The sequence below is a fragment of the Dipodomys merriami genome, unplaced genomic scaffold (assembly GCF_024711535.1).
Source record: "Dipodomys merriami isolate MVZ:Mamm:240054 unplaced genomic scaffold, mDipMer1.0.p SCAF_148, whole genome shotgun sequence".
NCBI classification, from domain to species: Eukaryota; Metazoa; Chordata; class Mammalia; order Rodentia; family Heteromyidae; genus Dipodomys; species Dipodomys merriami.
In genome coordinates, this window is record NW_027202804.1 from 1,843,348 (window position 1) to 1,870,230 (window position 26,883).

The 26,883-nt window shown below is 49.9% G+C and overlaps 2 protein-coding genes and 1 long non-coding RNA gene across 14 annotated transcripts in view; all 3 read right to left on the minus strand.

Annotated features, from left to right (window-relative positions):
- Positions 1-4,579: 4,579 nt before the first annotated feature.
- On the minus strand, positions 4,580-14,448 carry LOC138826690 (synaptonemal complex central element protein 1-like). Of its 3 annotated transcripts, XM_070021929.1 has the most exons (11): positions 14,371-14,448; positions 10,680-10,742; positions 8,981-9,040; positions 8,704-8,778; positions 7,738-7,785; positions 7,394-7,448; positions 5,987-6,050; positions 5,290-5,359; positions 4,949-5,024; positions 4,814-4,846; positions 4,580-4,696 (listed from the first exon to the last, which is right to left on the minus strand). In XM_070021929.1, exons 2-11 carry the CDS (start codon positions 10,720-10,722, stop codon positions 4,630-4,632), a joined length of 591 nt encoding a protein of 196 aa, XP_069878030.1. In that variant the 5' UTR covers positions 10,723-10,742; positions 14,371-14,448; the 3' UTR covers positions 4,580-4,629. The 3 variants fall into 3 exon arrangements, with proteins under 3 accessions (XP_069878030.1, XP_069878031.1, XP_069878032.1); XM_070021930.1 differs by lacking the exon at positions 8,704-8,778; XM_070021931.1 differs by lacking the exon at positions 14,371-14,448 and having other exon boundaries at positions 8,704-8,773.
- On the minus strand, positions 14,227-22,789 carry LOC138826689 (vacuolar fusion protein MON1 homolog B-like). 10 transcript variants are annotated; one of them, XM_070021928.1, is made up of 6 exons: positions 22,754-22,789; positions 21,952-22,109; positions 19,905-20,234; positions 18,858-19,677; positions 18,162-18,309; positions 14,227-15,697 (listed from the first exon to the last, which is right to left on the minus strand). In XM_070021928.1, the coding sequence occupies exons 2-6, from the start codon at positions 22,097-22,099 to the stop codon at positions 15,497-15,499; spliced, it is 1,647 nt and encodes a 548-aa protein (XP_069878029.1). In that variant the 5' UTR covers positions 22,100-22,109; positions 22,754-22,789; the 3' UTR covers positions 14,227-15,496. The 10 variants fall into 10 exon arrangements, with proteins under 10 accessions (XP_069878029.1, XP_069878026.1, XP_069878022.1 ...); XM_070021925.1 differs by lacking the exon at positions 22,754-22,789 and adding an exon at positions 22,363-22,596; XM_070021921.1 differs by lacking the exon at positions 22,754-22,789 and adding an exon at positions 22,363-22,596 and having other exon boundaries at positions 19,905-20,250.
- Positions 22,790-24,716: 1,927 nt separating this feature from the next.
- LOC138826692 (uncharacterized) overlaps positions 24,717-26,883 on the minus strand; it is a 61,669-nt gene continuing 59,502 nt past the window's right edge. The window contains exons 2-3 of the long non-coding RNA XR_011371812.1: positions 25,892-25,944; positions 24,717-24,894 (exon numbers count right to left, since the gene is read on the minus strand). This is a non-coding gene — a long non-coding RNA (uncharacterized lncRNA). The remainder of the gene's footprint in view (positions 24,895-25,891; positions 25,945-26,883) is intronic.

Genomic DNA, 26,883 nt, shown 5'->3' on the forward strand with positions numbered 1-26,883 from the left:
CCATGAGAGCATATACTTCCCAATTCCTTCAGTGAGGAGAAGGAAACTGATGTCTTATTTGACCCAGCAACTCTTATATTAAAACTAGCATTTTAAGCCTGTAACCCTAGCTACTCAGGAGGCTGAGATCTGAGGATCATGGTTCAAAGCCCGGGCAGGGAAGTCCACGAGACTCTTATCTCCAATAAACCACTCAGAAAACTGGAAGTAGTGCAGTGGCTCAAGTGGTAGAGTGCTAGCCTTGAGCTGAAGAGCTGAGGGACAGCACCCACACCCAGAGTTCAAGCCCCATGACTGACAAAAAAAAAAAAAAAACAACTAGCATTTTAATTTCAGATTTGCAATGAGTTCATTGGGAAGTCAGAAAGGTTACGTGTCCCAATTCACACTTCTAGACAGGAGGATCTCAGGCCTGAACCTGACAGTTCTTTTCTTAAGCCACAGAATGGATTTTTAAAAAGGAACATTCAGCAGCTGTTCTTGTGACAGTTTACAGATTCTCAAGCTTCAGTATTCGAACCAGCTGGTGGCCTGGTGAAACCCTACCTGGCTCCATCCGGTTCAAGGGGGTGGGTTAGGATCCCTCAAGTGTATTTCTAGTAAGTTCCTAAATGATGTGTGGATGCCACAAGCTGGGCATCCCATGCCCCTTTCCCTGAGCCAAGACGTTCTTATCTCGGGGGGGGGGGAGGGACGGGGGCAGGTGGTTTAGAATGCCAAGAGTACATTATCAACCAGAAGAAAATTTCAATGCAGATTCAAGGGTGGACACCATCCCAAATTGACTGAACTCTCCTCTCTGCAGGCACCCGTGTGGAGACCCGGGATGGAGCAAACACCCAGGTCCCATTTGGCATCTTTATCCCTTCCCCATCCTATAGATGAATAACCGATGTTCTCTAATTAAGTCTTGAGGTCTACACCTTGTAGAATAGCAACCATGTGGCTACAAATTCTATCTTTTCTGTGATGGGGACAGGTGGAGGTCTTAAAACAGGTATTTAAAAAAAAAAAACACTTCCTAGTTCATCCTCATCTCAAGACAGTATATCTTTCAGGATACTTCTTTATCCTGGTGGATGACCTTGTGCCTAAATACCTGACCCAGAAGCAATTCTCTCACACACGAGACTTCTCTAGACCAGAAGGCTCCAGTTTATTCCTACCAAGGTGTCCGCTCTCTAGGAGAGCCACGTTCAGAAACGTCACACTAACAGGATCCCAGCGTGGTTATGCATGCTCTCTGTGGTGGTACACACAGGAGACAGGGGCACTTCAAAAAGACCACGTGCAAAGCAGAGAAATGATTCTCAGGACTGTGCTGTTGATCATTTGGTTTTGCTGGGGTCCGGAGCTGTGCGGGTACTGGGTTTGGGATCAGTGGAATGAGAAACTGGGAGCCAAATTGCAAACAATAGTCCGGGGAAGAGAAGCTTTGATAGACTGAAGGTGGAAGATCAGGACTGAAAATGAGTGCCCAATTGTGAACAAATGATATGCACTGCAGTCTCCCTACACAGCAGAAAAGGTGAGGCCTTAAAAGACATGATTGACCTATGATTGTAAGAGCAAATATGAACTAGAAAAGGCTGGATTCTCCTTGTTTAAAATGAGAGCCTTCCTACGCCATCCTTCCCTAACTTCTTTCCTGATCTCTCTCTCTGAAATGCATACAGATCTTTTCAAAAGCTAAAAGGTTGCCTCTTGCAACCTTTCTGACCCTGTAAAGTCCCTTATAGGCTGAGAAACCATCTCTCTGAAATAATCCCTTCAGGGTTGTTTACACCCTCATCTCAAAGAGGGGTAGCAACCTATCTACAGCAGTTGTCCTGATCCAAAGCTGCCACTTATCATGTGGCTTTCCTTGGGAGAAAGCAAATTAAAACAATTGCCCTAATTTGGGGTGAATTGTATGTGACCGCGCCAAGTCTGCTTATTTTAGGACAAGTTGTTGTTCAGCACAGTGGGCTCGGGTTCTGTTTTTGTTGTTTCATTTATTTTATTGAACTCTGAGCCTAGGCGCTGTCCCTGACCTCTTCAGCTCAAGACAAGTGCTCTACCACTTGAGCCACAGTGCCACTTCCGTTTTTCTGGTAGTTAGTTGGAGGTAAGAGTCTCACAGACTTTCCTGCTGGGCTGGCTTTGAACTGCGATCTTCAGAGCTCAGCCTCCTGAGTAGCTAGGATTACAGGTGTGAGTCACCGACACCCAAATTATTTTATTGGTTTTTATTGTAAAGGTGATGTACAGAGGGGTCACAGTTACATAGGTAAGGTACTAAGCACATTTCTTTTTGAAAAGTGTCACCTTTTCCCTTATTTTCTCCGTTTTTCTTTCTCTCCCAACCCTCCTCCCCACAAGTTGTATACTTCATTTTCAACATAGTGTCTAGTGTGTATCCCTAATGAAGTAGTTCACCTTTGTCCCACCATTTCTGTGCTTTCCCTTACCTTCACCAAAACAGATAAAACTTATCTACAAGACAAAAAGTACAGAGATCAAAAACAGCGGCAAAAGAGAATAAACAAATGACAAAAAAAAAAAGAAAACAACACAAGAAGTAAAATAAAAACTCATTTCCATTTCTTGGAGTTCATTTCGATAAACATAATTTTGTATGATTATATGCACATAGCTATTGAGCCTCTGTGATCCTCTCCTAAGAATATCCTCCTTTGGTATGAATGTTTAAAGTCCTGTTTAATTAATCATGTCCAAGTGTAATTATTTGTCTTTTACTATCCATTGTGTTTACATGTAGATTTATAGGCACATTCTAATTACTACGTATGAGAGAAACCATGCAGCCTGTTTCTTTGGGCCTGGCTTACTTCGCTTAATACAATGTTTTCAAAGTCTTTCCATTTCCTTACAAATGGGACAATATTATTCTTTCTGATGGAAACATAGAATTCCATTGTGTATACATACCACATTTTCTTGATCGTTTATCCAGCGAGGGACATCTAGGTTGATTCCATATCTTGGCTATTGTAAACAACTCTGCAATGAACTTGGTTGTGTTGGTGGCTTTTGTGTGGCCTGGTTTGTGGTCAATTGTATAAATAGTCCAGGAGTGGAATTGCTGGGTCCTAGGGAAGCTATGTGCTTAGTTTGTTGAGGAACCTCCATATTGCTTTCCAGAGTGGTTGAACAAGTTTACATTCCCACCAACAGTGTAAAAGTGTCCCTTTAGGTCACATCCCTGCCAGCATCTGTTATTATTTATTTCCTTGATAATGGCCATTCTAACTGGGGTGAGATGGAATCTCAGTGTTGTTTTGGTCAGCATTTCTTTTATTGCCAGAGATGCTGAACATCTCTTCAGGTGTCTATTGGCCATTCTAATTTCGTCTTCTGTGTTTGAATCTCTTCTTTGTCTTCTACTTTTCATAGGGAAGTTTCTTGGGTTGGTAGGAGATTTTTTATTTTCCCAAGAGGGTCACACAGAGAACGGGAACTGAATCCAAGAAAAACACTAACGGCCTCAGTTCAGGCCTGGTAGTTCCCACTGGTGCATTGTGTGTCTGCTATTATTTACTGAGCTGGTCTTTTCACAGGGCAGTGTGACTTGCCTAAGCTCTGATGGCAGAAGTTGACATGACAGTTTCTACTACTTTCTCAATGACTTTCCAGAGGCCAAGGCTAGGGTAAACACTCAACAAATGCTATCTGACTTGGAAGAATGAAATGGATTTTTGATCTTAACTCACTGCTATGGTGCTACACATCTCCCAAGTTTCCATGCTTTGAAACTGAATACCCACCTCCAGGCAGCAACTTAATCTGACCACATTGTGAGGAGGTGGGCCTCTGAGTGGAGACCCCATGATTAAGTTGCCATGTGAATCCTGTGGTGACACAGCCAAGCAGCTACCACCATCTGTGGCCTCTGACACCTGTACATTTAGAGCCAGGACCCGAAATAAACCTTTCTTCTTTATAAAGCTCTCCAGCCTTGAATATTTTGCTTTTCATTAAAAAAAACAATCCTATATTTAGTAAAGGAAATGAAGGGGGGCTGGGGAGGGCAGCTTGGCATGCTTTCTCAGGGTGATGTGGGCTGGAGAAGGGGAAGGAGTTGGAGGTCTTGAATATACTTTATTCCCTGGTTCGTTTAGGATGGCCAAGGCCAACACAAGCTGTGCCAAGCGCTGTGTAAGCCTTGATTCAAAGGAGGCCCCGCGCGGCTCCACTCCGCCCCCCCAGACCCCCCCCCCCCCCGCCCCGGCCCACGACTCTCCTGTTGGTCACGCTGCTTTCTTTCTAGCCCATTCATTCCAACAGCACAGCACAGGGGTGGAGCGGAACGCCCTGGCGGCCCGGAAGGTGGGCCCGGGCTCGGGTGCCCGCAGTGTGGGAGGAGGACACTGCGCGGGCCGACCCCACCGTGGGGCCGAGCTCCGGGGAGCAAATCGCGGGGGGGTGCCGCGGGACCCCGGGAAGCCCCGGCCCCGCGGCCAGGCGGCGCGGGGGCCCTGGCACCCCGCCCGGATTCGGGAGCATCGTTCGGGGCCCGGCTCCCCGCCCTGGCTCCCACCCCCAGCGGCGCCGGGAGCACGGACTCGGGGGCCTGGGAATCGCGGTCTTTATTTCCGGGGTGGGCGGGCGGGCGGGTCCGGGCCGCGCTCAGGGCCAGCTCCACCTGCGGCTCCAGCCGCTCCTCGAGGCGGGCGCGGGGGCGCCGACGGCCGGCCTGCGGGCAGCGGGGTCAGGCTGCGGGCCGGGGCCCGGTGTCCGACCCCTGCTGCCCAGGCCTCCCTCCGGGGCCCCCCGGGGCCCCCGCGCGCCTCGGCGTCCCCTGGGCGCCTACCTCTCCTCTGCGGACTCGGGCTCCGCTTGCAGCCTGTGGAGAGGCGCAGAGGGAAGACAGCGGGGGTCGGCGGGGGGCACAGAGGAAGCCACAGAGGCCTGGGGAACGCCGCACAGGACGCGGCCCTAACCTCACCTGTTCTCCGCGCAAGCGCCCAGCGACTCCCCCGGCGAGCGCTCCACCTCCAACAGCCGCGCGCTGAGCTGCTGCCCTGCGGGGGCGGGGTGTCAGCGAGGCCACGCCCAACCCGAGCTCCGGGCACGCCCCCCGCCCCTAGAGCTCAGACCACGGCCCCAGAGCCCTGACAACGCCCAACCCCGCTGCCCGCCCGCGAGCTGGCCACGCCCCCGCCCCCTAGAGCTCAGACCACGCCCCCGAGCTCTGACAACATCCAACCCCGTTCTCCCGAGATGAACACGCCCATCCGCCCCCTGGAGCGCGGGCCACGCCCATACCACGCCCCGCGCCCGCCTCACTCTCAGACAGCAGGTGCTGCAGGCTTCTCTCCAGGGCCCGTATCTCCTGGGTCAGCCGCTGTTCCAGCACCTGTGAGGTCAGAGGCCCCTGGCCCGTCCATCTGTCCGTCTGGCTGGCTACACCGACCGCCCTCCCCCTTTGCGCTTCGGGCAATTTGCACTACATCAGCTCATTCATTCAACTATGAACGCATGCACTGCTTCTGCTGCAGAAGGAGGCCCTGTGAACAGCTCAGAATTCACCTCTTCCCACTTACGTTCGGGCAGCTTCTGGGGAAATGCCGAGGCCACACACCACACCCACAAGGCACAGCTTCGCCCCTCTAGTCACGTGTCACCCGCTCCTGGCCTGCCCCACGGTTTCTCAGTTAGCGTCTGGGTTTGCCTCCCCGTGTGTGTGTGTGTGTGTGTGTGTGTGTGTGTGTGTGTGTGTGTGTGTGTGTGTGTGTGTGTGTGTGTGTGTGTGTGTGTGTGTAACAGCTGTGCCCTGCCCTGAGGGTCACTGTTGCCTCTCCCTGCTACAGCGCTGCCCGCTGCAAATGCCACAGTTGGAGCAAGGCTTTCCCACAGCTCCATCTTCAGCAAGCTGGGGGGAGGCGGGTTGCCCTGATTCAAAACCAAAGGTGGCAGGAAGAAAGGAGCCCCGGCTCTCCACAGTGCTGGGCCTGAGCAGCGGGCACATAGAAGCCGGGCTCACCTGTAACTCCCAGAGGTCCTTGTGCTGGTACATCAGATCCTCCAGCTGCTCTCCCATATCCAACCTGGGGCCCACATCCAAGAACAAGACATCACAGTTTAGAGCTGATACCCAGCCCCCCAGAGCCTCTGGATCTGGGGTTCCTCATTCGTGCCCCCTCCTTCCCACAAGCTGTGCAGCCCACTCCCACGCTCCTCCCCCCAGAGGCCCACCACACCCAGGCTTGGGGGGTGTCCCAGCATCCTCTCTATGGGTCTCTGCCATCTGAGTGTTCTTGTCAGGGAGGTGCTCTGCATTGTTCTGCACCAAGTGCTTCCTGGGGAGGGAAAGACCACCCTAAGGCACACCCTGATGAGCCCCGAGTCTCCAGTGGGAGTGGGGGTTGGCGCTCTGCTCACAATCTTCATCCATCACCTTTCTTCAGGTGAGTGTGAACCTGTCAAGTTGTCTACTCTATCCATTTCATGCCTTCCCAAGAAAAATTCCTAAGAGGTGTGATTTTTTTTCATCATAGATTCTACAGCCATGATCTGAAGGCTAGATATAATCCACCCATGGTTCTCAGTTTCCTCGTACATAAAATGGTATAGCAACGGGAGGGTGACATTAACTCCTATGAGGGTCATTGTGAGAGCAAGTAAATACATGAACACAAACATCCATCAGAGCATGCATGTGTCGTGGTTAATCATGTACACACAGTCACTACCTCTCATCAAAGTTCTCCACACAAAGTCAGGCAGCATGAGAACATCAGCCTCTGACCCTAGAAATGTGCTAAGCAAAGGCTCAAAGGATGAAGACAAGGGTGGACAGACAGTGAAAAGAACAGTTGATTGGATGAGTGATTGGCTAGAGGAATGATGGCTGAGTAGAGATGATGGTTGGATGGAAAAACAATGGAAGGACTTTTAGAAGGATGGCCACATGTCTGGATGGATGGTTAGGGAAAAAATAAGAAAGAATGGCTTACTAAGAGAAAAAAGAAGAAAGGGAGAAAAGATGGAATGCACGGTTGGATAGATGGAAAGTTGAAGACATGGCTAACTTGGCTGGTGACTTAGTCGCATAGTTGAGCAGATATATGGGTAGGTGAATGGATGAATGGGTGTAGATGAATGGGAAAGTTAGTGGATGACTGACCTTAAACTAGAGGGATAGGTGGAGGGCACATAGAAGCTGATGATCAGTGGGGAAAGATGACATAATAATGATCAGCAATGAGTGACTATGCTCTTGAGTGAATCTTACCACCACTAAAATAAGAGGCAACTGGACAAGTGCCTGGCCAGAAGGAATTTCCCTCTCTACTTTCTGGAGAAGGAGATGAGGAGTGTGTGTCCTACCAAGATGCTTTCTCCTCTGCTGGAGGGGGAGGTGAGGAAGAGCCTGGGAAGGGCCTCTTACCACTGAGCCTTGCTTTTCTTTTTGTGCCAGTGATCTTGCAGGATCTTCAGTGCCTCTGTGGAGAGAAGGAAACCAAGGAGGTGCCGTGAGGAGCTCTTGATGAGACAGGGGGTGGGCAAAGAAAGGAGCCCCACATTGCAATGGGTAGTGGAGTGCCCTGGGAGAGTCTGGGTGTCTCCTGGAAATGAACAAGCAGCTGAAGGAGACATCTAAGGAGAGGTAAGACACCCCCCCCACACACACACACAGACAAGAGCTCAGGTTTCAGGGCTTCTCATGTGGCTGCTCAGGAAGAGTGGGTTCCCATGTGAGGTGCAGGGCAGGATACAGGAAGTGGCAAATACCTTGTTTCTTTCTCAAGACCTCCTCCAGGTGTGCTTCCTCTCCATTCACTGGAAAACACAGTGGCACATTCAGCCCCCAGGGAATTGATGGAAGGGGTCCAAGTGCACCCAGAATGCTCTGTTCAGCCCAGGTGAAGAGACTTCATGCTAGCCTTGCCTCACCTCCCATGGGGGCCATCCTGACCCCTCCTCCCCTACCCTCCACCCTTCCCTGCCAGGAGTCAATGTGCTGAAGAATATACAAATATTATGTGGAGGAGACGACTAACACAAAGACATCCCAACAAAGATAAATGCACAGCTTCTGTCAGAAGCAGCTCCTGTGTTCATCCTAGCATCGAGGGCTGTCCCTTCTCCTCTCACTGGCCACAGCCACAGAACTGGGTTTTTTTCCCCCTGATTTCCTGGAAAGCTGAGGAATGTATTGAATTCAGGATACAAATGATAAAGTAGAGCATTAATGCCCCCAAATTCTGAGCGCTCTACTCATTAACACAAGGATAGACATCCCAACAAAGATGAATTTGTCTTAAAGCCCCCAAATTCTGAGTGTTCTATTTTGACATTTGAATCCTGAGTTCCATATACTCCTCAGCTTTCCAAAAAGTCAGGGAGAAAAAAAATCAGTTCTGTGGCTGTGGCCAGTGAGAGAAGGGACAGCCCTCGATGCTAGATGCACACATCACAGGATGTCTAAAAAGAAATAAGTGTCCCATTAGAGGAAATAAAGAAAAAAATAGAGGTTCTGGAAGAAAATCCAAAAGCAAGCAGGAGAGTGAGAGGGACAGAAAGAGAGTGGGACCATCAAAGCAGCCTTGTCAGGATTGCGCTGAAGGCTGAGATGATTTCCCACAGCAAGAGGCAGTCTGGATTGTGTGGGTTCGGAGCATTGCAGGGAGAGGGCGTGGCCCCACAGCCCCGTCAGCAGTGGTCAGAAGAGTCCCTGCCTCTTCTGATCTCACTTACAGGAGTCTAGCTGTTGAAGCAGGATCTCCTGGAGAGTTTGGCCCTCTCCTAGTTCCTTGTTGGATGTCTGCTTTGCTGAGCCAAAGGGAAGAAGACAGAGTGAGCACAGGTCCGGCCTCACTGCTCTCTGGGGAAGGCTGACACTGTGTGTTCATCTTCTAGCAGCCTGGGTAGGGGTGGGGCTCTTGGATTTTAGAGATGAGGAGTTGGAGGCATTCAAAGTCTAGGGCCTTCCTGTTGGCCAGTCTGCAAGGGCAGGGGGAGGCCCCAAGTTTACCTTGCTGTAGCTCATTAATACGGTTAATCAGGTCCTTGATCTGAGGCTCCAGGCTTCCCTCTGGAGAGAAGAAAAACAGATTGAGCCAGAAAAGGCAGAGGCCCTGTGGCCCAGGCAGAGGGAGGAGGGCTGTATGCTGGTACTGGGGCTCTGTCGCTGTCAACCACTTGTTATTTATTGAGCTGTGGCTTGGGGCCTGGGAGAGGCCGGGCCGGAGTTGTATTCTGGGTAGGGAGATGGATGTCCAACGAAGAGATGGAAGTCAATCTGGGTGGCAGTGCCTGCTGCGAAGGGGAGATGGGTGTAAAGAGCAGGAAGGTAATGGGCACCTTCTAAGACGCGAGGCGAGGGGCTGGCCTGGCTGGAGGCCAGTCTGGGCAGCTTCTTGGGCCAGAGTGAGAAGCTCACAGATCAGTGCGGGATGTGATCACAGCAGTGACCTCCCATCCGCCCCCAGGCAGTCTGAGTTGGGCAGAACAACTGTCATCCGGGCAATGTGGAATCCGCTTGAACCGAAGGAAACTCTGCTTTATGTGGCTGGAGGCACCCTGTATATTCCCCAGCGACAGAGTTGTCACTGTAGGGAGAAGCCTTTCTCCTCGTCCCTCTCCAGGTTGGTGACAGAGGTGGGGCTTATAGCCACCCCACCCCTGCTGGGTCTCACTGTCAACCCCTAAAACATTCTGGAGTTAATCAGCTCCCATCCTGCTTTTTCCCAGGTCATCAACTCTGCATACTTCTAAAGACAGAGCTCTGTCCATGGTGCCGATCATGACTGGTCTTTTGTTTTACTGCTGATGGTCAGGGTCGGTTTCTGATTTGCTTCCAGCAATCTCTTTGTGAACTCTAATGCAGGCAACCATCCCACGTGCAGCCACAGTGCGAGTCGGCGGGGGGGGGGGGGGGGGGAGCGTGGAGGGGGAGGTTCCCTTTTGTTTGGAGCCATGGATGACAGCAGGTGAAGCTGAGGAAGCTAAGCTTTAACCAACCTCCAGCACCAGCTGTACTCTGCTCCAGCCTGGAGGCCAGCCATCTCCCCAGCAAAGCCAAGGGCACGCCAAGGTCAAAGCCATCTGCATTGCCCTTTGCCATAGGAAGAAAGAATCTACATCCATGAATGTATTCCTTTTTTTTTTTTTTTTTTTTTGGTCTGTCGTGGGCCTGAACTCTGGGCCTGAGCGCTGTCCCTCAGCATTTCAGCTCAAGGCTAAAGCTCTACCACTTGAACCACAGCGCCACTTCCAGCTTTTTCTGCTTATGTGGGGCTGAGGAATCGAACCAGGGTCTCATGCATGCAAGGCAAGCGCTCTACCACTGAGCCACCTTCCCAGCCCATGAATGTATTCTTAAACAACACAAACCAAAAAAAAAAAAAAAAAAAAATCTAAAAAGTTAAGAATTTAAAAACAGCAAGTCAGGAAAATGGATGATATGGTGTGTGGTGGTGGTTGTGCAGTGTGTGTGTGTGTGTGTGTGTGTGTGTGTGTGTGTGTGTGTGTGATCCTCTTAAACATCAGGAACCATGGGCTGTCTGTGTTTGGGCTTACAGGATGGAATTATGAGGGAGTAAAGGAAATGGGATCATTTCCCCCCCCCCCCCACCTCCCCACCCCGCCCCCCGTATATGGGTTGAGGAGGCTGGGTTTTGAGCCATTGGACCCAATACACCAGAGCAAGACACAGACACAAGACACAGGACCTTTCTGCAGCTTTTTCACCGTGGCCAGCAAGTCTTCATTCATCTTCGAAGACTTGGCCTGCCCTGTGGAGAGGAAAACCCAGATTATAGGACTCATTGGGAATGAGAAGTGACAGAGGAAAAGACCCAGGGCCACTGGAATGGCAGGAAGTCCCTATGATCTCAGTGCACACCTCTACGCTAGACTTCAAGCCAAGTAAAGATTTTGGTTTCCAGCCAGAGCAAGAGCCTTTAAGAACCTTTTTTTGTTCTCTGAAGTTCATGGTGTGACTGATGAATCAGGCTCTTAATCATTCAGGAGGGGTCAAAAGACAACACTCCCAGAATCTCCTTCATAAAACTCAGGGGTGCAGGGAGAGGATGCATTATTGCTGCTGTCATTACTGAAGGTCAATATGAAGTTCTTACCAATGCAATAGGGCAGAAAGACTTCACATCGAATGGCTATTCACAGCTACTAACATTAAAACATGAAAAAGGGCCGGATACCAGTGGCTCATGCCTATAATTCTAGCTATTCAGGAAACTGATATATGAAGCCCAGAAAGTCCATGAGACTCTTATCTCCAATTAGTCACAGAAAAAGCCAGACATGGTATTGTGGCTCAAGTAGTAGAGTGCTAGCCTTGAGCAAAAGGAGCTCAGGGACAGCGCCCAGGCCCAGAGTTCAAGTCCCAGGACCAGAAAAAGAAAAAAGAAAAAGGACAACTGGATGTTACAAACCTTTAGATGGAAGAATCTCGACACTTCTTATGAGAGGTGTCTTTTCCACACAAACACAAACACAAAAATGGAACTATGCCAGGCAGGTTCCAAAGGGCTGATGAACATGTCAAATTATGCCCCTGGAAATGCTCAGCACAGCCTGGTTTCTTCAACAAAGAAACTGTAAAGGAGAAAATGGGGGAGAGGGAGACCCTTATATTAAAAAGGGCTTCATGTCTACCTCAAATAATTACTGTGTATAGGTCTTCTTTAAATCCTGATTGAGAACAAGGTGCATTTTGTTAACTAAATATACAACATAAGCCCGTGTTACTTCTAAAATTCAAGCTACAAAACACAGGAAAATCTTAGACCGTTAAAGTAAAGGTCCAATGCCAACGAGCCACTCCACTCCAGTGAAAATTGGGCAGAGTCTACAAATGCATATAGTTGCCAAAGTGACTGCAGAAGTGCTTCTGCACTTGTGGACTGGGAAAACCTCCCTCTACCCCAAGTTCCTCAGCTGTTTTCCTTCTAAGTAAATAGTACTGTGTTATACAATCTTGTATTTTGCACTTGACCACGTATACCGGTGACATTTTTAGTTGTTCATTTTACCAGTGACAAAAGGTTCCATTGCACATATATACAATGGTTTCAAAGCAGTCTCCTGCTGGTGAACATTTGTTTCCTGTCATTTACTGTTAGAGAAAGGTTAATGATCATCAGACAGAATTTCCCTAATTGCCCCTACCTGTCTTTTGCAGCTAGCTTTTCAAACTATTTCTGAAAGAGCTCCTTCTGTGTTTTTCCTCTCTACTGCTTTTTTCCCCTTCTGGACTAATCATGAGAAGGCCATGGGTGAATGAGTACACCTTTAAAAAACCTACTATTGTGATACAAATTTTAAAAAATTCCATGTTACACAACCACCTGGGGAGTACAAGCCCCTTTTTAAACATTTTATTTTGAAATAACTTCAGATGTACACAAAAGTTGTAGAAATAGGCTACATTGCTCCCATTTGGGACAGATACTCCATCTGTCCCTAACCCCCGAGTTTCAGACATTGTGATTCACTAATAATTATTTAATTTACTAGTGTGCATTTCCTATTACAGAGGGAAATCTACCAAGCAAGAGCCGGACAAACAACAAAAATCAGATTTTTAATATCACTTGCTATTAACCTGTAATCCTCAGATGACAAAAATTGCCCTCTTTTCCCCTTAGAGTTTAAAGTAACATAGATAGCACTACCCATATTTTCCTTAAGGAAAAATAAAATGATATATCACACAAAAAAAAATGCCTTCAGTCCTGCTCCCTTCCTCCCCCATCCCTGTCCACTGTCCATAGCTGTTACGCCTTGATCATTCAGACACTTTATACTGTGTAATGCTCTAAGGCTGTACTGAGTAATCTCTTTTCTTCCTTTTTTTCAATCTCAGCTAGCCTTTCACTAATAAAAATATGAGTTCTCATTCTGTGCCTGGGAAAATGATCTTATCCACTTACAATTAACTTTTATGACTAGCACAAGTCTAGCTCACAGGCCTTCTGCTGCAGGCACGGGGGTCCTGAAACTTGGCCATTTCTCTTGGTTCCTCCTTGTGTTTAGTCTTCCTTGACACGCCACCGACCACACCCGGTGCTCACATTTGTGAACTCTCTTGATGACCTAGCATGGTGGCTGCAGGTGTGGAGTGGCACTTCAGATACCAAAATACCCTGTCAGCCTGCCCCTAGTGAATCCTTCGCTGGTCCAGTCTCAGTGAGGCAAGGGATGACCTGCTTCACCAGTCATCAGAGCTGGTATTATCCCTCCCTTTATACAACACCAATCTGATGGATTAGTATTGGTAATTTGATATATATATATATATATTTTTTTTTTCTCTATTGCTGAGGAAAGTAATCCTAACTTTGGCTGTGAGGAATCCTCAAGGTCTTCATCAAAATTTGTTTTAACATTCTTGGAGACCCATTTAATGGGATCTCTTTTGTATTTCATCTGTATCATTTTTTTTGACAGTCTGTCACCTGTGGCTCTAATCTAAGACAAACTCTGGATTAAAGTGACTGCATTAGTTACACATTATGAAATTCCTGAGCATCGTCTATATACTCATCAGGTCTTGGTTGAGGAAATAGTGATCAAGTCTCTGTTCTAATAGAGCTCACATCCAAGGACTGGAAATTACACAAACAGCCCATCATTATTTTGATTTTTGCATCGATAGGTCTTACCAGATGCAACCTTCCGTGTTTGTGAATATAGTGGTTTAAAGAACATGTGGGAAGAGGGAGACAAAAGAGGCAGACAAGGTCCTCTGTTGAAGCAGAGAGAAGCGTGCTGGGTGTTCACGCTACTTTTCCTCTACTTCTGTACACTGAGAAGCTTTCTAGAATGGAAAGAGAGAAGAAGAAAACCGTAGGCTAGCGCGGCACCCAGTGGGCCCTGCGCTGGGAGATCTTTCGGCTGGATTCTAGGCCGGACGCCCCTTCCTGGCCCTGCTCAGGGCAAACAAGTCACAGACACCTGGAGGATGGAGATGTTGAGTGAAGCGGAGTCCAGGCTGGGGGCTGGACCACGGTGTGTGTGTGTGTGTGTGTGTGTGTGCACGCACCCCGTGTGTGTGTGTGCGCGCACCCCGTGTGTGTGTGTGCACGCGCATCCCGTGTGTGTGTGTGTGCACGCACCCCGTGTGTGTGTGTGTGTGTGTGTGTGTGTGTGCGCACGCGCACCCCGCCCTCCCCGGCTGAAAGCGAGGCACGTGGAGGGACCGGCGTAGACAGTGGATCCCGGCAGCCCTCCCTCGAGTCCATCCGGGCCACATCACAAGGTGCTTCTCATTTATTTCCACCTCGTGGAACGGTTAAAAGTGTTGATATTAAAACGCTTAAAAACTTATTTAAAACAACAACAACAAGGCCCTCCCTCCCCTCTGCCGGGAGAGGGGCTCAGCCCACTGTCCCCCGGTACCTGCGGCCGCCGCCTCCTCCGTGGACGCCTCCTCCGGGGATTCCCGCCACTTCTCCTCCTCTGAAGGCTCCGGCTTCCCCGCCGTTTTCCAGCAGGGGGCTTGCGCAGGCGCCTTACGGAGGAGTGCTGGTGGGGCACGTGACGGTGGGAGGCAGCGCGCATGCGTGCTAGGCTCACGTAGTCCAGAAATACCAGCGTCCAGGAAACCGGATGCTCTGCTCTGAGCAGGCGCAGAACATCCCACGCCCCGGCTGACCTTACACGTGCGTATGCGCACGCGCCATTGACTGTATGAACTAGGGCAGTGGTAGGGTATGGAGCGGTGGGGGAGTGAGAGTTAGGCACACACACACACCAGTCTAGGAAGGCCTCACCCTCTTTAGACCGCTTATTTTGTTGTAGGCTAGGTTGGGGACAATGTGAATGAACCATGTGGTACTTGAGAGTTTCAACCCTTTCTGTTTATAAATCTTCTTTAAGGAGCCTAGAAGAAAAAGTCACTTCGGTTTCACGGGGAAGAAGGGCTTTACAAGCTACGTACACCTCTCTACTTTGTAGAGTCCAGATCTCAGCCACTGTAGGGAGAAGCCATGTGCTCTGTGTCCTAGTTGACAGCCAGCCTCCTCCTCAAGATGATGGGGCCCAGTTTTTGTGGAAGGGTAAAAAATGAACTGAAATACAGGGAGGGCAAGGAAAAACTTAGTGGGGCTTGGATTTTAGGCCTTTTGTGTCATTTTCTCTTTAAAATACTCTCAGGCCTCTGTTCTCCCCCTTCTAGAACCTCTGTGGATCACCCTCGGAGTCCCAGACTTCTGAAGCATGTTGGAGGGGAAGCCCTTGGCAGGCTAGAGTAACATCCAAGTCCAGCAGGTCCAGGAGAGGGAGGGGAAAAGGACTGAAGGCTTTCCCAGAGGTGCAGATACATGAAGGGTGGAAGAAGGCAGGCAGCCTGTGCCCCTGGCTGCTGCTGCCCATCTCCCAGGTGTGGGAACATCCTCAGATTTGTCCCCAGCTGTCCATGGAGATAGGGACTAGCCACAGATGGATCCCCATCCACGTTTCCAGGGTGGAGACAGAAGGTAACAGACAAAAATAGTCGCTCCCAACAGTCTGGGAGCTCCATCATTTAGAGTCCCGTGAAGAAGCCATTGTGGGGAGCGTGGTCTGCAGACGGGGCTGGAGGTGTGGAGTATTTGGGTGGGTAACGAATGAAGAGCCTGTCCTCCTCTTTCCTCACCCAGCGCAGCAGTTTAGTCACAACCAAGATGGCACCTGCCTTGGTCACCAAGGGGCTGAGGCATGTATAAAGCTCGAATTTGGAAGTCACCTGGAGGGATTGGGAGGAGACAGAATCAGATGGGCTAGAGTGAGCCATGGACAGTCCTGTCCCCTGGAACCCAGTCCTAGGTTTGCATCCTGAAGCTTGGGAGATGAAGATGGCATCAACTCCGACCTGGGGCTGAATGGACTCTCAACTAAGGCAGGTTAGTGGGTAATATTGTGGCAAGAGTAAGCCAGGGGGCTGGGAATGTGGCTTAGTGGTAGAGTGCTTGCCTAGCATGCATGAAGCCCTGGGTTTGATTCTTTAGTACCACATAAACAGAAAAGGCTAGAAGTGGTGCTGTGTTTCAAGTGGTAGAACACTAGCCTTGAGCACAGAGAGGCTCAGGGACAGAGCCCAGGCCCTGAGTTCCAGGCCCCAGGACTGGAAAAAAGAAAACAAATTTAAAAAACAGAGTAAGCCAGGTGCTATATGTTACTGTTGAGAGCCCTTGGTTTGCTTATCTGTGAGAAAGGGATAAAAGTCATAGAGCTGCACAGTGAGTGAACAATTCCTGCTCTACACATCTCAGTTTTCATTATTTATAGCCAAGGAGTAATCTAAGAGGAACACAAGTTCTATCTTCACAACAACTTGAAAGACCCGATTCCATGGGTCAGCAGTACTTTTCCCCTGCCCCTATTCACCTGCCGCCCTTCTCTCCTGCTGCAGCTCATCCTGTCCCTCAAGCACAGGGGGCCTTGGCAATCCTGGCAGCATTGGCAGAGTCCTTTCCCTTTGCTAGGTGTCCTCTTCCTGCAGATAACCATGTGGCCCGCTACCTCTTTTCTCCACTTGGAGGCCCGCCCATTACGGAGGTCTCTCCTGACCACCTGACAATATTTTGCTCTCTGAATGTTATTCTCTACTAAAAAGCATGAAGATTCTTGGAAAAATGGCAGAGTCTAGGACTGCATGTAAGCTAACAGGAATGCGTTAAGAGAGACACAGGTCCCATTTTGGCTAATGCAGGACTCCCACTAGCTAAATCAGAGACAAATTCAGCACCAAAATACATGTTAGAAAAGATATTCTAGCCCGCTAAATTAAGCACAAATCCATGAAACCACATTTATATAGCATGAAAATCTTAACAAATAAACAGAAGAAGGAAAATTCTTCCTTCTTAGAATCTCAAAGTATAAAATTAGAAAAGAGGGTAGAGTTAGAAAGCAACATTGGGGAAACATGAGACTGTTAACCATTTCAAGTCCAAGTAAGTAATGACTTACAATGAGTGAGTGAAAAGAATGATGAAAGACATGACATTGGTATAGTAATCATAACTGACAAGCATGTACTAATTACAAGGAGGAAAATACTAACTTTGCAGTGGAGAAATGTGAAGCACACCACCTTGACAAAGTGGCCAGGCCTGACATCATCCACAGGACACACTGACATAATATATCATCCACAGGACATACTGACATCATATGTTCTCAACAAGATGTACAGAAAGGTACACATCACTTTGGGGTGATTTCTGCCCAAAGGCAGATCTCAATAAGATCATGACATACTATGAGAAAAACACCACTGAGGGGCACTCTACAAACTGACTTTCATCAGTTCCAATGCCATGAGACAAAAAGACTGGGAACTGTTCCAGAATAAATGAGACAAGGGAGGCACCATAAGTAAATCCCCGTATGTGCTCCCAGGATCACATTCTGGACCATTAAAATGACACAAATGGTCAGTTGTGGAATGTAAATGAAGTGTGTAGATTGACTGTGAACTGCAGCCATGGGAACTTCCTGGTTGGGTAAGTTACTGTGATTTTGTAAGATGTTGACTTTTGGAGAAATGAAGTGAAAGGGCCTCTTCGTGTTAATTTTTGAAAACTAGACCGGCAACTTCTTAAGTGGAAAATTACTTGAAGTGAAAGTTTTAAAAATCAAAATAAAATCCCCAGCCTAAAACAAGGCCCCCCCCCCCGCTCCCCCCCCCCCGCCCCCGACAAATGTACAATGAGTTACTTAATAAACTACCAGAGACTTCGTTTCCCAATGGGGTCACCTTGACTGGGCTTCCTTGGGAACTACTCTTGAACAGAGCCACAAGAGAAGGAGGCAGGAACTCAGAAAGGAAACTCCAGATAGAGCACACAACATGAGACCCAACCCATAGTAGTCAGACTGGGTGACTCAGTCATGGACTTGAATGGGAAAATTCCTGGACTTGAATGGGAAAATTCAAGGGATGTTTGCTAAAAGGCTTCTGCCTACTGAAGGGGGAAAAGCAAAATGAATATAGAAGCTGCACACAGCAGCAAGGTCTTAGGTGGTGGAAAGTACGTAGTAGTAGGATGGTGTTGTCGGCTAAGCTTTTGCTGATGATGCTGGACTGGACACTGGACCAGTAAAATGACCACGGTCATGGAGCAGTTGGTGGAATCTGAATGACGTCATTAATGTATTACAGGGAAAGTGGGGAATGCATCATGTGAGGCTCCGACGCAACTCACCCAGGCCAGCAGTGTCTCATTCTGGGCCACGTGGTAAATGAGGCGCAGGGGTCGGGAGGAGCTGTGGAGGCGGGCGTGCAGCCGGTGGTACAGGTCGGACAGCCGCTGCCGCTCCTCCTCTTTGCTGTAGGGAGCCTCCAGCTCAGGGCTGCCATGATGGAGGGAGGAAGAGGGCAAGGTGAGTCAGGGGCCTTCTTGGCTGGCTTATCTCTTCTCCATCTAGAGCTTTCAGTTAAGTAGGGGGGGGAGAGGGGCTGAGCCTCCACCACTAGACTGGAGGATTCTCAGCAGCCTGGAGGCCAAGCTTTCCCCGTGAAGCAGGGGTTCCCTAAGTACTAGGCCCTTTGTGCCACTAGACTGGGACTCCTTTCCATTGGTGGTCGAACCTCCATTATCAGAGAACTATTCTTTCCCTCGGGTAAGGGTGGGGAAACCACTAGAAATCATTTGGTGCATGACGGAGCAGACACAGGATTGTTCTGTTATTTCCTGTCAGCTAACCAAGGCTATCTGCCTGTACTGATCATCCTGTATGGCCCATAACTGACATTATCAATATCCACACGACAGTCCTTGGCAAGGAAAAGGGTTCCCAACCCCAGGACACAACTAGCTGTCTCCCATGAGACATGCAAACGAGGCTGGCCCCCCCAGTTACAGGATGTCTCCCCACCTGGCCAACTGCACAGGGCCCACCTGGTAAACTGAGGCAGCTGGCGGTGGTGGTCAGGGATGTCCAGTGGTTTGTAGAGGAAGTGCCGGAGGCCGGGCGCCCCCACAGCCTGCACGCTGTAGGCCGAGGCACCTAACCAGTGGGTGCTGGGGTTGCTGGCAGCTTCTCCAAGGGCTCGCAGGGCCCCGAGGGCACGCATCCCGTCTTCCACCATTCGCCGGCAGGCAGCCATGGCATGGAAGGCTTCCCGCTGGGTGCCAAGCAGAAGCAGGCAGACTGGCATAGAATCCAGGCGTGCCACGTAGGCATAGAAGAAACCATCGGGGTTGAAGCGGGGCAGGCACACTGGTGCCCAAGCCTCACCAGCAGCAAAGGCTGGGGCACCCACCCAATCAAGCAGCAGCTGAAGGTCTGCGGGGTCCAGCCGGCACTCGGCCAGCACATTGCGCTCCTGAGCTGCTGTTATCAGCTGGCCACCAACTGCCAACACTGACAGGGCCAGGCCCGGTGTTGTGCAACGCCGCAGCAGTGTGCCCAGTGCTTCCCGCAGCGGCCGGGCCAGGGGCACACAGCGCACAGCACCCAGGAGCAGGGCGCCTGGGTCTCGCTCTACGCTGTCCAGAAGCCGGTCCAGGGTGCGCTCTGAGCCTGCCAGCAGGCGGCGGAGATCGTAGTTCTGCTTGTGCGCGAAGATGCGAGCCACACTTGCTCGTGTCAATGTGCTCACAATCTGTGCGTGCACAGCCAGCAGCTCCCCCCGCAGCTGTGCTGCTGACTGTGAAGTCCGAGACACGGCCACCAGCAGCAGTGGGCCCTGCTGTAGGAACACCAACTTGTGGTCCTCTGGGGGAGGGAAGGAGCAGGTCAGGGGAGAGACAGATCAGGAAAGGCCTATGGCGGGGAGAGGGGTGCTTCAGTGAAGACCCCTGGCAGACTGCATACTCACTCCAGCTCACCTCTGGTGGCCAGACAGTGGCTCAGGTAGGCAGGCAGATCTAGCCACGGCTCGTTAGACAGATCCCCAGCCCTCCCAGACACATTCCCAGTCACACCCCCCACCCTTCACTTACCGGCATAGATGGCACGGATGGCATCTCCGGCGCTCTGCACAAAGGACACCAGGGCTGTCATCACCCCCATGGTGGCCGACAAGGCCTCCACGCTGCCGTAGCGTGAGTAGATCGGCTTGCCAGCCTCGCTCAGTACAAACACATGCTTCCGTTGGCAGCGCCAGTCCTCGTCACTGGGGTCCCCGCCCTGGCCTCCAGAGCCAATGTCAGGGCTGTGAACAGGAACCCTGTCGGAGGCCGCAGTCCTTTCTGGCTCAAAGGTGTCTGCTGGGGCCTCTGACATGGGCAGTGGCGACAGGAGGTTGGACAGCTCATCCTTGGCCTCGGACTCTGAAAGGCGAGTCATCTGCAGGTGGATTCCCACTGACCCCCATGTTCCCCCGAATCCATCAATTGTTTCCAGCCCCCCACCAACTTCAGCCTGCTGAGGGGTATCTCCCTTGACACTCAGTGGGCTGTGACTCCCAGCAATTGATGACTGGGACCTTGGAAATGATGTCCACTCACACTGAAGGTTCCAGTGGCCAAGTGATCCAATATGCTGTCACTGGCACTCACTGTCACTCACCACTGTGTCTCAATCTAATTATTCCCTTGGCAACAATGGCTACCCCCAAGTCTTTAAAGCGTTCCATTGCTTCTGATTGAACATGGATTCCTTTGCCTTCAATAGTCCCCTTGGTCCCCTATCTCCTGATATCTATACCACTGACCACTATGACTATCTCTCTCTATATCATTTCCCCAACTTCTGATTTCCCTAACCCCTTTATTCCCACTGATGTCCACTGATCGCTAATGAGTCTCCTCCCACTGACTCTTGCAGTCAAGCATTTATATATTTTCAGCGATGTTAGTTCTCTTGATGTCACCCAGATCGTCGAGTCCCCCCCATCCCCAGTCACTGAACCCTATTTGCTTCCACAGATACATTATAACATCCCAACCAAACCCATATGAATGACTTTCACTGACTGCCACATCTACAAATTAGCTAACACCATTATCTACCCTTTCTTCTACTAATGACAACCATGAACTAGCACTAACACACAGGGCTATGATGACCTCCACTGCCCTTCTCTATGACTGTCAGTAGCTTTCATACAACCCACTGCTTCAAAGATTCCCACCTCTTCTTCCCCTTACACTATCATTTATTCCTACTGATGTTTACTGCTCATCAAGAGCTGTCATTTATTATCCATTAGAAGATATGTTGCTGTAATTTGCCCAGGAAATCCCATATGACCTCATATTCTCTCAATGTTATTCATGGACAACGCCTGTTACAAAAACAAAACAAAACAAATAACAACAACAAAAAACCCAACTACCTCCCTCAGTCATTGCCTTTACCTGTCAATTCCCAAGTCCTGAAAGGGCTTCCGATTTGTTTTCAGTGATACCTACTAATCCTTTCCAATGGTCCCATCAACATCCACTCATTCCAAAATAATAAATGAGCAAGGATTCTCAATCACTCCCATCAACTTCCCCAATGACAACTGGTACGTATCCACTAAGCAGGTCAAATCTTCCCCTACTGATCATCTGATTCTCCAAATATCCTTTTAATTCTCCTGTCCTATCAATCACTATAAACACCCTCTAACACTTGCCGCCCGCCCCAGTATCTCTGATGATGTAAAATATGAATGGTCCCTGACCTCCAGGGGATCCCTTTTCCCGATGCAATGACTTAACTTCCTATTTCTCCCTATCACTTCATTAATGAATAGTCCCTCCTCTGTCCCCAGTCTTTTACTCATTCACTGATCCAAGCAGGACCATGGCACTGTGTAGGGGAGTGAACATCGACTGACAACACTCTGATTTTCTTCTCTCCCCTTTTCCTTTCTCGGTGAGTCTACCCTGACCTCTTACGGACTCAGCTGCGGTCCAAGCTCCTTCTTTCAGCCCCTGAGGCTCCTCACGGGTCTCCCACGAACTCCCCACCTCGCCTAACAATGACAACCCCCCGGGGTTGCTCCTAGGACCCCCGTCTGTGTGTGTGTGAGGGTGGGGGGCGAGGAGGGGGCTGTACCTGGCTCCCCCGGGGCCGGGTCTCCAGGATCGGGTGGGCCCGGGTGATCCCCGGCAGCGTTCCCGGTCTCCTCACTGGGGCCCCGCGTGTCCTCCACGTCCTCGGCGCCCCCGGGGCCCGGGACAGCAGTGTCTCCTCCGGCCTCCATCTGCACATCCCTGCAGGGGTTGAGGGGCAGCAAAAGAAACTTCTTAGATGCTTTTACAGGGGACCCCCCCCCCCCCATCACACGCGTCCCCAGCGCAGGCTTTCCCCAGACAGTGGGACCTTCGCAATAACCCGCACCCCTCACACCCTCCGCGGACACGCGGGGGCTCCGGGCGCGCCGCGGCTCACAGATGAAGACACACAAACACCTGTGTCCACCCCGAATCTCCACCGGCCGGCCACCGGTACTTCCCGGAGCCGCACCTGCTCCACACTTCCGGGTCCTGCTGGGAATTTGCCACACTTCCGGCTGGGACGCCGCACGCCGCAAGCACTTCCGGCGGCGAGGGAGCGTTCTGTGCTCGCGGGGGCGCCCGACTCCCGCCGCGGCCCGTCCCTCCCCGTGTCTCTCCTGGGTCCGCGTCGGAGCTGACCCGGTATTCGACGATTTTCGTCAGCAGCCACTTCCCGCCGAACCCGCCGCAGACGTGAAGCGGACCGAGCACGAACCGCTTCGCGCGGAGGGCTGCTGGCGTGCGGGGGCGTGGCCCGCGCTCAGCCAATCCCAGAGTCGAGAGGGAGGGCCCACCCCCTTTTTGGACCAATCAGGAGGAATCCGGCCGCTCCCTCCCCCCCTCCTCCGCCCAGTTTGTACCTTCCCTGTGCTTGGGCTGCTGTTTGCACCCGCCCACCGCTTGACTGACGTTTCCCTGGTCAGAACCACAGGTCTCAGTCTGTTCTTTGCACAGGAGGGTTTTGCAGCCTTAATCGATAGGTCTGTAGCACCCGCAAGTGTGCTCCCTCGGACCTGAGACCCCTTCTCAACCCCCGAGAAGTGCTGGGATTCGTGGGGTGGAAGCTTGATGGGCAGTCACCGCTTCCAATCGGAGTGCCGCGCGCAGACTGGCCAGCCAATAGGACTCCGATCCTCCAGTAAGAGGCGGGCTTCTCGGAACTGGGAATTTTTCGTAGGTTTCTGCCATTAGCCGAAGGGCTGCTCAGGATCCACTCTACAAAGAGAAGCTCAGTGGTGGGACGAGACCGTCCTTTCCCTCGGGAGAATGCTCTCCTCCCTTCCTCCCCGTTCCCTCTCATCTCAAGTTCTGTCTCTGCATCTGTGGTCACCGCTGGCTACCCCCTTTCCGGATGAATGGCACCAGCCCTGCCCCTATCGGGAGAAGTCCCCTAGGTTGGGCCTAGGACTCCATCCTCCACCCAATTCCCCAGCGCTCCTGGGCTGGCGGGGACCTCGGTCCCGCCAGCCAGCCTCTCCTGGATGGTAAGTTTGGAGGAGTCGAGCGGACTCCCCGGACAGGACCCCTCACCCCCAGGGCTCGGGGTCCCCACTTCACGAGCGTGACGGTGACAGCACAGTGTAGACCCCGCTGGCCTCACAGGATTCGCCTGACTCGATGGTGCTGCCAAGTAGAATGCCCCGTTCTTGTATTTATGCTCAGAGAAAACCCACTTCAAGGTAAGGGAGAGGGAAGTGGGTTACGTCACGACGGCTTAAAAGTCAAGAAGACGTTTCCGTCCAGAAGACGCGGCAGTTCTAAATGTGCGCACATTGACACACGAAACTTCCAGGCACATCCCCATGCAGGAAGCGACCACGAGGATCACACTTCGGGCATCTAACTCCAACTCCACCGTGACGGTAGGCCCGTAATTCCAGCTAAGGAAATATAAGTAGGACAGAAGTCAGGCAAGCCCTGAGCAAAAACTCAAGACCCCATGTTAACATAATAATAATGATGATGCACAGTGTAAAAGGCTGGAGTCGCAGCTTAAGTGGCAGAGAGCAGGCTCAAGGCCTTGATTTCAAACCCAGGTGCCACCAAAACCAAACCAAACCGAAACGACAACAACGAAACCCCAACAAAGTGTATCTGTCACTCTTAATTTGGCAAAACTCAGGAGAAAATATGGAAGTCATAATACAAGGCGCAACAATTGGCAGTGCCTGTAGACAGAAAGAAATATGGATGCAGAAGACATGTGCAGCTATTTAATTGATTTAATTGACATTTGTGAAAACATTATAACCAGCTACACTCAATAAATGGGACCATGAAACTTCTTTTTTTAAAGTAAATCAGAATACGTTTCCTGATTACAACAGAATGAAAATAGAAACTGTTAACCCAAGCTGTCTGGGAATGGTTCCAATTTTATAAACTAATCCAATCTGCTGCATATTAACCCACAAATTATATAATAAATCCCATGATATATTAGTATCATTGATTGTATGAACATGAAAGTACAACAAATAAAAATTGCAGAGCCGAAACTGGTGTTCATTTAAGGTCTCAGAGTCAGCTTGCTGACTGGTGTCCCTACCTGTTTACAAAAATCTGTTAAGTTTCTATTTCCCCAATGTTGTATTGTTTTCCTGGAGTGACATACAAATTCCCACCCCAGTTACAACAGTCTCACTATACTCCTCAGAATGTGACTCTCCTCCCAATTCCTGTGGTCCACATAACACCTTCATAACACCTCTGCTCGGAACTGACCCCACCCCCAAATTCCCATAGTCTACACAATGTGCCCCATGGGACTTCCCAAGTGACCTATGGGACTGTCCCCTGAAATTGTGTTTAAATCCACACCTGTCCATGGCTGCTGCCTCCATTCTGCTTGAAGCAGCCTGGCAGGTCTGTCCCACCAAGAAAGCTTTAAGTTCGCATTGGTTGCTCTCGCTCGCCACTCATTTTTTACAGTTCATAAGGAAGTTTATAGTTCTACACATGCCAGGTCGATATGATGAAATGTTCTTCATCACCGATGAAGCTGGAAAATGAAGAGAAATTACACTTGAAGCAAGTGAGAAATACGGGAATAATAATGATAGCAGTAGAATCCTGTAAAAGGAGACATACAACCAAGAGATACAATCAGTCTAAAATATTTAATGTTTTTGCAAAGGTCAGGAAAATAACTAAAATTTGTACTTAAATGATAAAACAGAGGAGAAAGATTACCAGCATCAGAATCGAAAGAGATCCTAGAGACAAGACATTCCAATGGTAGGCTAACCTTGATGTCATATTTAATTAGTGCTAGTACTGGGGCTTGAACTCAGGACCTGGGTACTATTTCTTGAAGTTTTCACTCAGACTGGTGCACTGTCACTTGAGCCACAGCTCCACTTCGGGCTTTTTTGATATTTAATTGAAGGTCAGAGTCTCATGGCTTTCCTGTCTGGGCTGGCTTTGAAACATGATCCTCAGATCTCAGTCTCCTGAGTAACTAGGATTACAGGTGTGAGATGCCAGCTTCCGATTTGGGATGCCATACTTTTCTCTGGCTTTCAGTTAATTTGTAGGTCCAAGTCAGAAATCGTTGCTTCCTTAGCAAAAGCAGCTTTGAAACACCTGTTACAGGGATCAGCCTAGGACCTGAAAGCTCTGGAGAATTTGCTTTTGTTCTCAGCCCAGAGGCAACTTGGGGGGGCATGCCTCAGTAAGTTGAAGAAAATGCCTAGAGTCTTTGTGATGCCCATACACAGAAAATGGAAGGATAAGGTCTTTTACACACATAAAGATGATCGTCTTTCTCACCAACAACCAGTAGATGGCAGACAAAACCCTGCGTTGTTTTGTTTTTCTATGTGTGTGTGTTCTGCTGGGTGACAGGTAGGTGCTTTAAACATTTCGGACTTGTGAGAACCTACAGACTTTCTGAGATCAGCTTGGCCCAATGTAGTATCTGAAACGCTGGTTGGAACATAATACAATGTCCATATTTAGCGAGCCATTACATGGGCCAGGCATGGGGGAAATCATACCTGTAATCCAGGTTATTCAGAAGGCATAAGTAGGAGGATCCAAACTTGAGACCCTATTGGAAAATAAAGTAAAGTTTAAAGAGTTGGAGGCTTGGGTCAAGTGGCACTTGCCTAGCAAGGACCAGATCTTGAGTTGAAACCTCAGGGTCATTTGAAAACAAAACAGCAACAATAACATCAAAGGACAAAAGAAAAAGAGAGAGAGAATAATTAACTCTCATCCCAAATCTCTCAGCATGTACCTGATGATGATTTTTGTTGTATTGTTTCTGGCATTACCAAAGATCAAATCAGGGCCTACTGTGTGCCAGGCACATGCTGTACTGCTGAGCTACACCTTCAGTCCCCCTTCTTTTCCTAGTTTATCTTTGAGTAGAGCTTACTCAGGGAGAAAGGGGTGGGAGGAGCTATCTGCAGCCCACCTGGATAGACTCTGCGGAATATTTCCACTGACCTCATTCTTTCTGAGGAAGATCACTTACAGCCAGACTTGGCTGAGTGAGCTGTAATTTCCATCCTGCCTTCTGAAAGTTGCTGTTCCTCTTTCAGCAACTTCTCCTCTTTCATCCATGGAACCGTCCTGACCAATCCCATCCTTGTCTGGACTCAGAAGGAAGACCTGAGCTACCCAATCAGAGTAAGCAGCTAGGCCACAGTGATTGGTTCTGGCAAGGACATGTGATCCTGGGTGGACCAATAGGAGACTTCCTTGGGAGTTTTTTTTTTTTTTTAATGCATGAGAAATGAAAAGGCTAACTCTTTAGTGGGGGAACTAATGGATGCCAACCTAGCTGATTCAAACAGAGGAAGACTGTAGGGGGAATGGTGCCAGAAGGGCTGTGAGCTGAAGACACCAAGAGCCCCAAAGCACTGAGTCTGACATGTCAGTATGAAAACCAGGTGTAGTTCTACAATCTCTATTTCTGTGTCTCTATGATTTTCTTTCTGCTTAAGAACAAAGAGTCCCTCAAGTCTCTTGTTTACTTTTGAGC